Genomic DNA, 13,763 nt, shown 5'->3' on the forward strand with positions numbered 1-13,763 from the left:
GAAGCAGCGGTCGCGGAACTTGAGCGTTAGAATGTGCTGGAGCTCCGTCAGTTGGCCGCGGGCCGGAACTCACAGTGGGGAGTCCTGGTTGGACGGCTCAACGCCACCGGAAGGCAAATCACATTACACCCAGCGTCTGAACGGCGCACGATAAGGCTTAATTTCCATAAGTTCATTTTCTCCCGTAAAAGCGGGCCACTGAAACAAAAGAGCAGTTGATTATTTTTCCTTGATCAGTGTAGCATTCATGCCGTTTCTTTTCAAAGGGAACGTGGGGAGGTAGGGGAGTTTGGGGGGGGGGATGATAACCCTCCCAGGGAGAGAGAAAAGGCTGACATGCATACAAGGCAGGGAGGATGGATTGATTCTTAAGGTGGGACCAGCCTGTCCAGCTTCCACAATGGACCTGTGAGACGTCAATATAAAAGGGGCTAAATGTGACAGTCGACTGTCGCGACCATCTCTCGAGACAACAAGCTGGCTGTTGGTTCCACCACCTTCACAAAAGCCTCTGTCACCATTATGCTTGAATATTTGGGAGATTCTGACACACCAGGCTCCGTTTCAGAGCCTGTGCCAGCCAGGAAATAGCACATTTAAATAAGATGGATGGGATAAACTTTTTAAATATGTAAAGCTTAGGTTTGGATAATGTTGATATGCTCCGTGTACACCTTTCTTCACCCATGTATAACAGTAGTTTACGGTGTCCATAGCCCATGAAACTTAAACATACAATTTATTATTGGTATTGATATATATTAGTGGCACCAACTTGATCAAAATCAAATGTAGAGGCATAGGGAAGCAGGAAGTTGAAATTCTTCAACTAAATGAAAGTTGTTCAACTGCCATTCAATATCAAAATATTTATCAGTAGTAATTCCGCTAAATGCTTAGGACAGTCAAACTACGGCCTGGGGGCCGGATGCGGCCCGTTTGGCTTTTTAATCTGGCCCACCAAACATGTCCAAATTAAGTTATCACGGTAAATTCTATCTTGCAATTCCCCTGCAATGCCCGCATTTCCCCAATAGATGGCATAGAAAAGGGCTAAAAGCATTTTAGCCTTTACTGACTGACTTTCACATGTCTTTATTTATCTAAGGTCACACAAACGCTCCATCTACTGTATATGATCCTGAACCGGACCCCAGTCAAATTTTAGGACCCACGTCTGGCTTATTACATCATGCTTTTAGTTCTTTCTTTAACTTATTTTAATCACTTTGTATTTGAGCAGGAAAGCCTCACTGACATGTTGTTTTTTTTTCTTCAAAGAGGCTTTTTAAATGACCCTGAAAAAGTATGGCTAAATGATTTAATATCTGTCGATGTCCTGGCATATTTTTTTCAGAGTGGGCAAAATGGAAAAATCACAAAGCAGCAGTTCTCCGTGAAGTCAATCAAGATAAAACAATATCTATTCTATATGGAAAAGTACATACCAAATTTTCCGGACTATAAGTCGCCCCGGAGTATAAGTTCCACCAGTGTCCTCTAGCGGCTGTCACTTTGGAAATAAAGGACATGTAAATTTTCAGTGGTACAGGAGTAGCAGATACTGGTACACAAGCCTAGAGTGCCCTCTAGCGGCTGTCAATGTGAAACAACAAACGTGTTAAATTATACATTTTACTGAGTATAAGTCCCAAACCCATCCAAGGATGGAAAAAAGTGCGACTTATGGTCCAGAAAATATATTACATTTAGCATTTTTTTTTCCCTGCCATTTTCTTTTAAAATATTTAGACATCTGTGTTTTGATACCAAATTCATACAAACAGCACATCAAGAATGAAACCATACCAGCCTACTCTCCAGAAATAATTTCACATGTAATATTTTCATTTTCCTTTTACTATGAATCAAAAATGCATGCTTTCCCTTTTACTATGAATCAAAAATGCATGCTTTTAAAATAGTTCGTTTGGGCATTTATTTAATTGTGATTCACAAAAAGACTTTTATGTTCTATTAGGTCTCTTAGTCTTTTAGTGAAGACTCTAAAGATCAAGGAGGCCACTATTTAAAGAAACAATTCTGGTCAGCAGTGACACGTGAGGAAGGTGATCACCAAAGGATTACTGATGGTGTCTAACTGATGTTGACTGCGTTGTGGTCAAACTAGGTCCACTATCTGTTTAAAAACCCTTATTTACTGTGTTGAAGCAGCAGCATGTGTGTGTGTGTGTTTAACCCCGAGAGCTGTGGCCTGCTGTCAGCCAACCTGATTGGCTGGATGGTAGGACGGTGATTGGAAACATTTCTCTCTCCAAGTACCTGCTAATTTAAAGGTAATTTAAAGGCTTGATTAGTTGCTGAGGGGTTTCGGAGTGAAGGGCAAAGCATGTCTTCTTTTTCCCTATGTCTTTTTTTTAGCGATGTGTTACACCAGCTGGTCCCTGCTTGAATGTGTTTGGTTATCTGTGTCTTTTATTAAAGGAAGGGATTTTAATTTTCCATATGAGCAGACACAAACACTGTTTCAGAATAAAATATGAAAAAAATCATTTTAAGTTTTTTTTTTTTTTTTGCTTAGTCTTATTTTTAAATCAAAGAAACTGACTTTAAAAAAAAATGTCTTAACAAATCAGCAGCACAAAATATCTTGAGCTATAACAGTCGGAGACGGACATGTACTGGCATAACACAACACAAAATCGAAATTTGAATTCACCTTTTAAAACTTCGTTATCTGCAGGAATGTTTTACACTTAGTGGTTATTTACTGCCATCTGCCGCATTTCAACAATTATTGCAGGTCAAATATCCAGCTGATGCATAGTGTCCTTTTACAACGATACAAACATATTTAAATTTAATGAGTTGTTTAAAGGAAAAGAACTGCGTCGACATTAAGCATGTTGGCCTGCAGGTTGCGCTGAGCACACATTTGTGAGTCATGTTCTATTTTTTGACAGTACATGTTAAATATAGCATATATATATACACAAGGTGTTATTGGGATATTTACTGTGGTACAAGGATGCACGTCATGTAAACGTGCTAGCCAGCTACCATTTGTGGTAATAACGTTTTACAAAGCAAATTAACGCCGTTAATGACTTCCGCCAACGGCATGTCAGTTTATTGGCCACTCTTTTGTCAAAAACAAAGAGACGTTTGACAAACAACGTAAATCAATAACAGGAAAACAGGACAAGGAGATTACTAGTAAAGTGGTAGAGCAGCACCACCAAGTGCCTAGAAGTGAGAGTGCATACGTTGGGAGACATTTAACCAGATTAAAGAGAAGAATTATTTTTTTTTCTTTCTTCAAGATAGAAAGAAAGAAATGACAGGCAACCAATATTAAAAACAAGGACATCGCCTAAATATACCTAGCAACATAAGGCAACTTCGTATGTATGTATATTTGTTAGTTTGGAGAATAATCGGTCATGTTCAGTTATAATGTTGTGATTTTCCTGACGGTTCTTGGGTGCCTTGAATGTACCATGTCGTAGCGCACATGCGCAGTATGTTCTGTTCCTTGTGTTAGAGCCGCCTGGCGAAGTTCAGTGCTGATCCCAGGCGAGTTAATAAAGCGCTTTCTGATTAAAATAAAAGTTACTTCTGTCTCTCTAAATGTTAGAATATTTATGTAATATCTGCAAGAATCGTTATCCTCTAAAACGTTGGACGTTTACCAGAGTTTGGGGGCGAAATGGCTGCTTATTCTAGTATCGATTGATATCGCAATCGGAAATTAAGTGTTTGGACAATATCGGCATATCGGGTATTAGCAAAACGTTTATGCCGTTTCATTATATATATATATATATATATCAATATACATTTAATGAAAATAAATATTGTTATCATCACCCTTCGTAAAACATTGTTGTTCCCTTTCCTGTTGTACACACACACTGAAAAGTGGACATAACAACCAATGTTTTTATTGCCTCTGTGCATGAACTTTGACAATGCAAATTACAAATCACTGAGTAACATTATGAAGAGTCTAACTCAGGCGTGGGCGAACTTTTTGACTCGCGGGCAACCAGATAGATGGAGCGTTTGTGTGATGTCATGCAAAAAGGATAAAATGCTAAAATGATTTTAGCCTTTTCTACACCATCCATTGGGGGAAATCTGGGAACTGCGGGGAAAGGGCAGAGGTATAATGATAATAGAGATCAATGACACAATTTGGACAAGTTTGGCGGGCCAAATTAAAGAGCCAAACGAGCCGCATCCGGCCCGCGGGCCATAGTTTGCCCATGCCTGGTCTAACTTGACAGTGATGTGCTCAGCTTTTCCTTATGGCTGGTTTTGTTTTGATTGATGTCTTTAGCAAAGGACTACTTTAAAACCAGTGTGTGTATATATATGTATATATATATATATGTATGTATAGATGTAATGCAGGGGTCAAGAAAAAGACAACAGTCGGGAGCACAGGAAAAGAAAAAAAAAAATTCCTATTATTTCACACAACTAAATAACCAATGTGGGGTTTTTCTTAACATTAGAAAAGCTCAGACCCTTGCTAAAATGCTAAGACGTTTGCAGACACCACAGCACTGCATTAAGCTTTTTAAAAGGCCACGTGTGTGCAAAATGGGAATGGGATGGGTTAATGCATTGATTCCATAAGCACACCATGTATCAAAAGTTTGTTTTTTTTGTTTTTTTTAACATTGCACATATTAACGGTAATCATAAAAAGCTTTATCGGCAATTGTTGTGCACACACGATTGGACGTTTGTTGTCAACAGTGTCCTGGTGACATGACAACAGTAAGTAAGAGGAGACAAACAAGAAGCTAGGAGCCTTTAATCTGTGCTACTGTGCCTGCAGCCAAACACCAATTGTACTACACCTTTCTCTGACAACAAACAAGACAAAAGGCTGAGAATGTATACAGAAACAACTCTCCACAAGCTTGTTTCCTAAGGTAAAAAAATCTCACGGAATGCATTATAGGGAATTACTTTTTTTTTTTTTTTTTTTTGAAATCAGCTGAATGGAGATGACAGTTGCACAAATGTTCATTTTTAAATTAAGACTTTAAATATTGGTTGAATGTAGTATGTTTCAAGTGGGTGTCAGCTGTCACTGATATAAAGTGCTTAAAACTGTTTTTTTTTTTATGTCAAGATTAGGATAGTTAATCTGTGAGGGAAACGTTTCTGCTATCTTAAAACTTAAATGTATTCTGAAGCTGATTACTGTGTGTTACAGCAGTGTTTAAAATTGACATTAGAAAACTCCCAAGGGCTCGCCATAAAACGAAAACGGTCACAAAAAAATTATATGTAATGAAATGCAACGATGTTTTAGTTTGACTTTACTGAATTTCCTTACTGTGCCTGTTTAGTTGTAGAAATACACCTCTCAAGATAATAAGAGTTTTTCTCTTATTTTAGTTTTTATAGCCATCTAATTTTGCCTAGTGGGAGAGTATTTAATTGTTGTACCTGTCACAACTAAATAATGTTTTTCAGATCAGTTTGCAAAAAAAAAAATATATTTTTTTTTTTACTGTACACCTGGGCGTGAAAACATTTCTGTCCCCAAGGGGGGGGGGGGCATGACAGAAAATAATTGAGAACCACTGCCTTAAGCTCTAATTTCTGTTAAAAGATTATTCCGACAAGGCTAATCACTGCCTGTTGATCTATAGTTGTGTGAATTTAACTGGTAGAGCATGACTGCTGTGGCTTTGTCCCTTCTAGGATATTTATATCCACGAACTCCTAATCTATAAAATATTCCAGTTGAGCAAACCAGGTATATTCTCAATAGGCAAAAGCTCAAGATTTACAGGAACGCAATAGCCAGAACGCCATTCGATTTTTCGAAGGCAACAAAATACATCAAACAAACTTAGAAAGTTAGACACTGGACAATGAAAACTAAGGCAGCATATTGTTAACAACCAGCACATACACGTTGAGTGAATATTTCGTATTTTTTGGTTTCACAGTTGTTGCACGGTGACATAGTTTTCCACCATCCTGTTCCGGTATTTGTGCTATGGGACGTTTTTACTTGAATTTAGGGAATTGCAGATGGCTACTTAAGTAAATATACCGTATTTTCCGGCCTATAATTCGCTTCAATTTTCACATTTGTTTTTTTTTTTTTACACTTATAGCCGCTAGAGTGCAATCTACGCTTGTGTACCAGTATCTGCTACTCCGGTACCATTAAAAATGTACATGTTAGTTATTTTCGCACTAGAGGGCACTCTAGCTGGCTGGTGTGACCTATACTCCAGAGCGACTTATATTTGTTTTGTTTTTTTCCTTCATTATGCATTTTTTGGCTGGTGCGACTTATAGTCTGAAAAATACAGTAATATAAATTAGGTAAACTGGATAAAAGTTGGTAAATTCAGTGTTTCGTACACTGTTTCGTAGGATATTACTAAAAATAATTGGCAGCACAACTGCTCTATCGGGAATAAAGCTTTTCGCACGGTTGATTGTGCAAATAGGGTTTAACGACCTCACAGCTTTAGCTGATGCCGACTGAAGGAACAAGTTAAACGTATAACTTCGAAAACGCACTGCGATGTATCTTATAAAACGTTGTCTCGGATACGTGTTAGCATCGGTAATTTCAGTGGAAGCCAGACATTGTTAGTACACTGTAAAAACAATAACTGGTTCAAATTAGTGCACCGTGCAGAACTGTTTAACCACCAGTGACCTTTGTCTTGTGCTCTACTCTTTCAGATGCATTTTTTTCCAATTGAAAACAATAACAGACGTCGGTGTCATTTCGTCGATAAAAAAAAAAAAAAAATTAACCTAGCCTAGATTTTGTCAGGTAAAATTGTGCAACTCCATCTCCGTTCTGCACATACGGCATGCTTCTGTTTGCTTGCAATCCCCGCGATAGTACTGCTGACAATCTCACATGTCCGACACCAACAGATAGACATCTTAGTGTCTTTTTTTTTTTTTTTTTTAAAGTCTCTGTCCAGAAAGCTTCCGTCAGCGTACATACAACCACACGTTTCGACAGTCACAGTGCGTGTGGTACAGTACAGTAATACACCGTCCACGACCCCGACCCCGACCTATCAGTTTCTGCGGCTCCTGTCACTGCTCCAGCCAATACACTGGACTCAGATCAGGAGAGAATGATTCTTCTGGAAATAAAGGAAAACTTCAGGGAGTAATGAGAGCGGCTCTGCCTTGTCAAGGCTGCAGATATTTGTATGGATATACATTCCAAATTACCTGAGTATAGACTCTGAATGTGAAATACCTGAAGCTAGGCCAGATGCAGACACTGCGCAGCCAAATTTGTGGCCATTATTGTTTTTTTTTTTAAAGATGTTTGCATTGCAGTTTTTCCGATAGGGTGATTAAGTCATGTGACCTGGATCGTGTGACAATCACAATCCAGTCTAAAATACGTCTGTTGCTTCTCTCATTCAATACGTAACACAGCGATACACCGTTTTGCTTTTTCCTTTAAAGCATATGTCTTTCTTATTATACAATATATACATATATACATACCTACACACATTATATATGCGTTAATAAATACACACACACACCAACGAGCCACAACAGTTAGATTCAATATGGCTACTCTGTGTTTGTGTATATACATATACAGGGTTTTCCCTCCGACTAGGCGACTTGAGCGGGACAATTTGGTGACGCATCGAAACCGAAAAGGAAAGGAAATAAATAAAGCGATCCTGATAGTTCTTGATGAGAAGATATACTTTTAGAAGGTATATTTTTAGAGCGAACTGCCATAAAAAAAAAAATTTTAAAAACTTAGTGGCACTGTGCCTTGTGGTTTGTGTGACTACGCTGCAAACACGGCAGATGATCTAAAAGTAAGACAGTGTTTTGTCTTTGGGACAAAAACGATATGTAACATGTACGTCACTGGACGCAGGTTACTGATTGGCTGCACATTTCTAGAAATGAATATATGTAGCCCATCCCCATATCAGCCTGACATGACTAAAAATGAATGAAAATGCCTATTATACAATAGCTGACTGGAAATGGAGCAAGAAAGTACCGTAATCAGACGATAATTAGTATAAAATATAAGTCTGGAACAGTGGTGTCAAACATATGGTCCGCGGCCCAAAATTGGTCCACTAGGGGGTTAAATCCAGTTGATGAATTTTATGTTTTGAATAAGTAAAAAAAAAAAAAAAAAGCAAAAACACTTCATGTTGATGTTTTGTCAATTTATTTTTCAATAAATATGAATATTTTTTTGAATATACTTTTCATAAAAACAAAGGGGGAAATGTGGTTATAGGCTGTATGTAATGAGTTTGACACATTAGGTCCAGCTGGACACATTGTTCGGTACGAAGCCGAATGTTTTTACTACCGAGACGTTAGGACGAGTAAGCGGGCGTTTCCCGCGTTGCACAGTGGTGGTTCGTGTAATCGTCGCTTACTCGTACGCAAAGAGATACTCGTTGACCGAGTTGCTCGGTGACTGTCGAAAAATACTTACCTGTTTTGTTTTATGTCCTCACTAATGGTAAAAAAAGGTGTGCTGTGAGAGACAACAGAACATGACTATAGAAATCAGCACCCATGGCCCACAGAAGCCCAGGGAAAACCCTGACATATATGTTTATATAAGCATATATAAGTATATATACATATATAGTAATATGTATAAAGCTTATTCATACTGTGATTGTTAAAACAGAACACAACACATCATTTCAACAAATGTCCGTTCATAAAATGCATGCCCCCCCCCCTCACCTCCCCCAACCTTATCCAGAGTGGTCTGTGTTGTTTGTGTTTTTTTTCCCCCCTTTGTTACCTGCAAATCCTAACGTTTTACGATGGGTTTCTCCTTGACCAACAACAGCTCAGATATTATGCAGGACGGAAACACATCTAGATGATAACTCTTGGTGGTGGCGGCGGTGGTTATTTGGGACATTGTTGTTACGCCATGCAGAGATAGAAAGGAAAGGAGGAGGTCAGCACAGCGAGCTGCAAACTCCCCTGGCAGAGGGAAAAAAAAAAGGGAGGTGTCAGTTGGGCAGTTAGTGATTGATGGTTGGTGTTTACCAGCATGGATACCAGAGCCAGAGGCCAGCTCTGCTCCGGTCTAGCTGATGGCTTCGCTGTCTGTCTGGGGGTCTGAAGTCTCTGAACAAGGCCCCGGCTCTTCTGGAGGGTCGTCTGTGCTGGTGCTTGTGGAGACCTGAGAGGGTGCACCGTAGAGCGTCGGGGCCCCCTGAGGATCTGACCCCCCACTGCGTCCTCTTCGGGCTCCGACGCTGGGACGAGCAGAGAGCCCGGGAGTTTCACTGGGCAGAAAGCAGAACCCGTCGGGATAAAGTTGACCTTGTTTTTGTCAGGGCAGGAGAACAGAGGGACCGACGCTGTCGCTGACTGCCTTGAGCTGTAAAGAAAAAAAAAAAGGAGCATCAGACAGTGCTGAGGAGTAGCTCTGCTCGCACGCTGTAGAATTAAATACCTCATCTCCTCAAAAGCTTTGATCTTCTCACAGCCCTCAGGCGGTTCTCGCTTAAACATGTAGCTGTTGTTAGGTTTCGGTGAAGAGGCAAATTTTGGCAGTGGTGAGCTGCTTCCACTGTCTGTGGACACAGATAAAGCAGATACATATTTATTCATTGTGCTATTTCTTCTAGTTTTTTTTATTTATTTTATAAATCACCGCGGGAAAGGCGGAAAGAAAAATACAGTGGAACCTCGAGATACGAGCACAATCCGTTCCAGGACCGTGCTCGTATCTCAAATCTTTTTTTTTTTTTTTTTTTTTTAATTTATAAGAAATAACAGAAATTAATTTGAATTAAAATTAATCTGTTCCGGCCGCTTATTAGTGCTAATAACAATAGAAAAAACATACACACACAATATATAGTATATAAGGATTCCTGTGATATAAAATAAAATGTGGTTTTAATTATGAGTTCTTACCTTCGAGACAGACGATACAGTAGCGGCTAATGGTGTGAAAGAGGCGATCACTCACGTGGGCACCGCACTAATGCGCAAAATAGAGAGAAAATCACGTAGATAACGCCACGTACGGAGGCGACGCTTACGGCCGGGACCTAGCGACGACGCCTGTAAGCGTGCTCGTATCTCGAAATACCCGTATGTCGATGTGCTCGTATCTCGAGGTTCCACTGTTCTAGTGAGAACAGTGGCATCGTTGTGCTATGACTAGCTCTGTTTTCATACGTAGTTTGCTAAGACTTTATTTCACTTGCAGAAATTTGTGTTACGAATTAGCTCCCGTAATTCCTAGAGCAACTAGTTGGCGAGTTTTAACGTCCTAAGTTGGAATGATGGAAACAATAACTTAATACATTTATAGGGGATGGTGACGTAACCAGGTTCGATGACGTCGTAAACCAAGCACCACTTTATGGTATTGATGATGATATTTTTGAATTGAACATCTGACAAATAACCTAAAGTATGGAAAAATAAAACTAATACAAACTAAACTACATCTGAAGCAATTAGAGAAAATGAAATCTAACCCTACCATTGTCCTTTGGGTCTCGCTGGCTGACAACGGGAGGGTTAACCTTGCAACCTAGCTCTAAAAGAAACTGTCAGCCTTAAAAATAAACTTGTTGACATTTCTCTCTAAACCATGGAGCCAGAAAAACACTAAAACACTCTTCACCTTTGTCTCGTTCATACAGGAGGTCCTCTGTGGAGTAGGGACTGCCATCGTGTGAACCTGGAGGGCAAACCGGTGAGGGACAGGGTGACAGGCTGGAGCAGCTGCTGGACCTGCCGGGGGCAGAAGGGGTCTGTGTGTCCAAGCTGCGGGTGCTGCTGCTTCTCTGCTGTGGAGGGAAAGGTGCTCGCCGACCGTCGGGCACCTCCAAGGACTGAAGAAGGAGAAAAAAAGAAAGAAGGGTTGATCGCAGACATTTGCGGTACGCAAAAAAAAGGTCGAAAGGGGCAACCTACCTTGAGCTCCTCCTTCTCTCCGTTGTCTTTAATAAAAACCTTCTCCAGCTCGTGGTTGATGCCTTCCATGCTGCTGGGTACCCTGGAAATGGAGGGCTTTGGCACAGTGATGTTGGACAGCGGCATCTGGGCTGACTTAGACATGGAAAAATGCTGGAACGTACATAAGAGTTTTGTAAAGAGGCGACAGAGGTGCCTCGTGTAACGAAACAACGACAAAAAGTGTGATTTTTGGCTTTCACCCTAACCCCCCCCCAGCTTCAGGGTGCGGGGGGGGTGAGGTGCCGGGGGGGGACGTGAGGGGCTTCCAATGGAATATAGCCTGCTGGACATAAGTGTACCCCTGCTGTAAGGCTTGAATGATAACAAGCCTCCGGTCACTAGGTGGCAGCAACTCATACGGTGGTTTGTACAGATTAAAAATATTCATGTTATCAGGTTCTCAATAGTATTTTGATACGCGGGGTGTGTGTGTGTGGAGAGGGGGGGTACTAGCCCCAGTACTAGCTTGAATAAATATTTCAGACAAAACCCTTCGCACAAGGGTTGGACGTTTAAGGCTAGGAGGATTTAAAGAAAGGTAGAAGTCCCGACACTCTGTTAAAAATGTACCTTGTAAACTGTTACATATACAGTATGTACATGCGTGTCTGTGTGTGTGTGTGTGTGTGTAAATCCAAGCAGCCCGACCGTTTTACTACAATATCTTGTGCTCCCTTTCGCAGATGGAACAGCTCACGTTACATGCATTCGTTTTGTAATGGAACACTAATGTACATTTTAATGCGCCGATACAGTTTCGAGCGTAAAAAAAAAGGTTCAAAGGTTCAAAGATGGATGATGATGTCAGTGCTTTACCTGGACGTGGCTGGTTGTCGAGTTGTAGTGGTATGTGCTGGTGAGGGTAGTGTAGGTGATGGTGCTGTAATGCAGAGGGGACAGCCACCCTTTATCTTTTCTGTGGCGCCTTTTTCGTTTACTGCACTGGAGCTCCCCAACAAGTTTCACTACCTGATGAAATGAGGATAGACACACACACAAAAAAAAAAAATGTATCTCAATAGATGAGAAAATCCAATGAGGCACTTCTTCATTTCTTCCTTCCTTTGTTTACTTGTATTGTGTCTTGGGTAGGGGTGTCAAACATACGACCCGTGGGCCAAGACAGGCTCACTAGGGAGTTCAATCTGGCCCGTGTTGGTGATGTTTTGTCAAATTATATTTCATTAAATATGAATATTTTCTAATGATCTTGACAAGGGGGGGGGAAATTGACATATTGTTATTTATAGGTAATTATGTATTGATTGTATTGGTCCGGCCTACTTGACATCTAATCCAGGCCGAATGTGGCCCCTGAATCAAAATGAGTTGACACCCTATCACTGCTTGAATGATAACAAGCCTCCAGTCACTAGGTGGCAGCAACTCATACAGTGGTTTGTACAGATAAAGATATACATGTTATCAGGTTCTCAATAGTATTTCAGCGGGGGTGTGGGTTGGGGGGAGGGGGGGGCGCTAAAACATTTCTGTCCCCAAGGGGGAGCATGACAGAAAATAATTGAGAACCACTGGTCTAGGGCAGGCATGGGCAAACTAGGGCCAGGGGCCGGATGCGGCCCGTTTGGCATTTTAATCCGGCCCATCAAACTTGGCCAAATTATGTTATTCATTTCTTTATTTCATTATATTTCTGCCTTTCCCCTGCAATACCAGCATTTCCCCAATAGAAAAGGCTAAAAGCATTTTAGCATTTTAGCCCACGCCTGGTCTAGGGTCATAATAGCCAAAGCCTGAACTTTCAAAAGTAGCAGATGGAAAATCGCACCTAGAGAACACAACACTCCTCAATTTCAATATGAAAAAGAAAAAAAAAATAGACTTGACAATAGACAGTTAAGAAATATGATCGTTAGATTTCAACCGATACTTTACAGATAATTTACATCACCATGAGTTAGATCACGTTTTAAATCCCTTGTCTCTCTCGGTGTTCTTGCCACATTCTTTACCATCTGCTTACTGTAAGCTCAGGTACGAATATTATCACACAATGACAAAAATACTTTTATAAATTGAAGTGAGTAAACTAACACAAAAAGAGGATAATTCAATTCCTGTATTTAGGTAATAATCTGAATACAAAACACAACAGTAACAATTAAAAACTAAAAAGAGAAATTAGAAATAAAACGTGCTGTCGACGGTCCGGGGAGAACACATGGACCGCAGACAACGCACTGGCGTTACAGGCACTTTTAGACTGAAGCAGAAGATGCTTGCATCGACAGCTCAATGATCCATTAATATTTAATGGTTAATAGGGGGGGAGAAAAAAAAATGACAACAAACTTTTTCTCATTCAAACTGCAACACTGCTATAGGTTCACATCTGAGTGCCACTCCAAAAAAAATAAGATTGATAATAAGACGTTTGCAATGTTCCTTTTGTGTGGTCGTCAGAGCAGCCATTTAAGCTCCCCAAAGTGTGTACATATAACAATATGTGTATTGATTGTGTATTAGATTGACGTTAAGTGGACGGACAGTGGAATAATTGGACGTACACTGCGCATCATTCCGCCCATGCCGCGTATAAATGCAATCAGATTAATCTTCCCAATTATTTCATTATATCAACATTTATTTTACATATATATTTATATATTTGAATGTGATTAATTGACAAATTAATTCACAAATTTATTATCGCTTTTTCATGTTTATTTTGATGGCCCTGGTACTATAAGAAGTACTATATAGTAACGTTATAGTAATATATAGTAAAAGCCGCTACTCTTTTCATATATGTGTACTATATATATATA

The 13,763-nt window shown here is 40.1% G+C and overlaps 1 protein-coding gene across 1 annotated transcript in view; it reads right to left on the minus strand.

The window, feature by feature from the left end:
* Positions 1-6,927: 6,927 nt before the first annotated feature.
* Positions 6,928-13,763, minus strand: part of glcci1a (glucocorticoid induced 1a) — an 11,149-nt gene continuing 4,313 nt past the window's right edge. Inside the window, 7 exon segments of the mRNA XM_025065370.1 lie at positions 6,928-8,875; positions 9,040-9,195; positions 9,198-9,376; positions 9,452-9,572; positions 10,640-10,850; positions 10,933-11,085; positions 11,791-11,943. Coding sequence (XP_024921138.1) covers positions 9,080-9,195; positions 9,198-9,376; positions 9,452-9,572; positions 10,640-10,850; positions 10,933-11,085; positions 11,791-11,943 — 933 coding nt within the window. The 3' untranslated portion in view covers positions 6,928-8,875; positions 9,040-9,079.

This window comes from Cynoglossus semilaevis, chromosome 18 (assembly GCF_000523025.1).
Source record: "Cynoglossus semilaevis isolate Cse_v1.0 chromosome 18, Cse_v1.0, whole genome shotgun sequence".
In the NCBI taxonomy this organism is placed as follows: Eukaryota; Metazoa; Chordata; class Actinopteri; order Pleuronectiformes; family Cynoglossidae; genus Cynoglossus; species Cynoglossus semilaevis.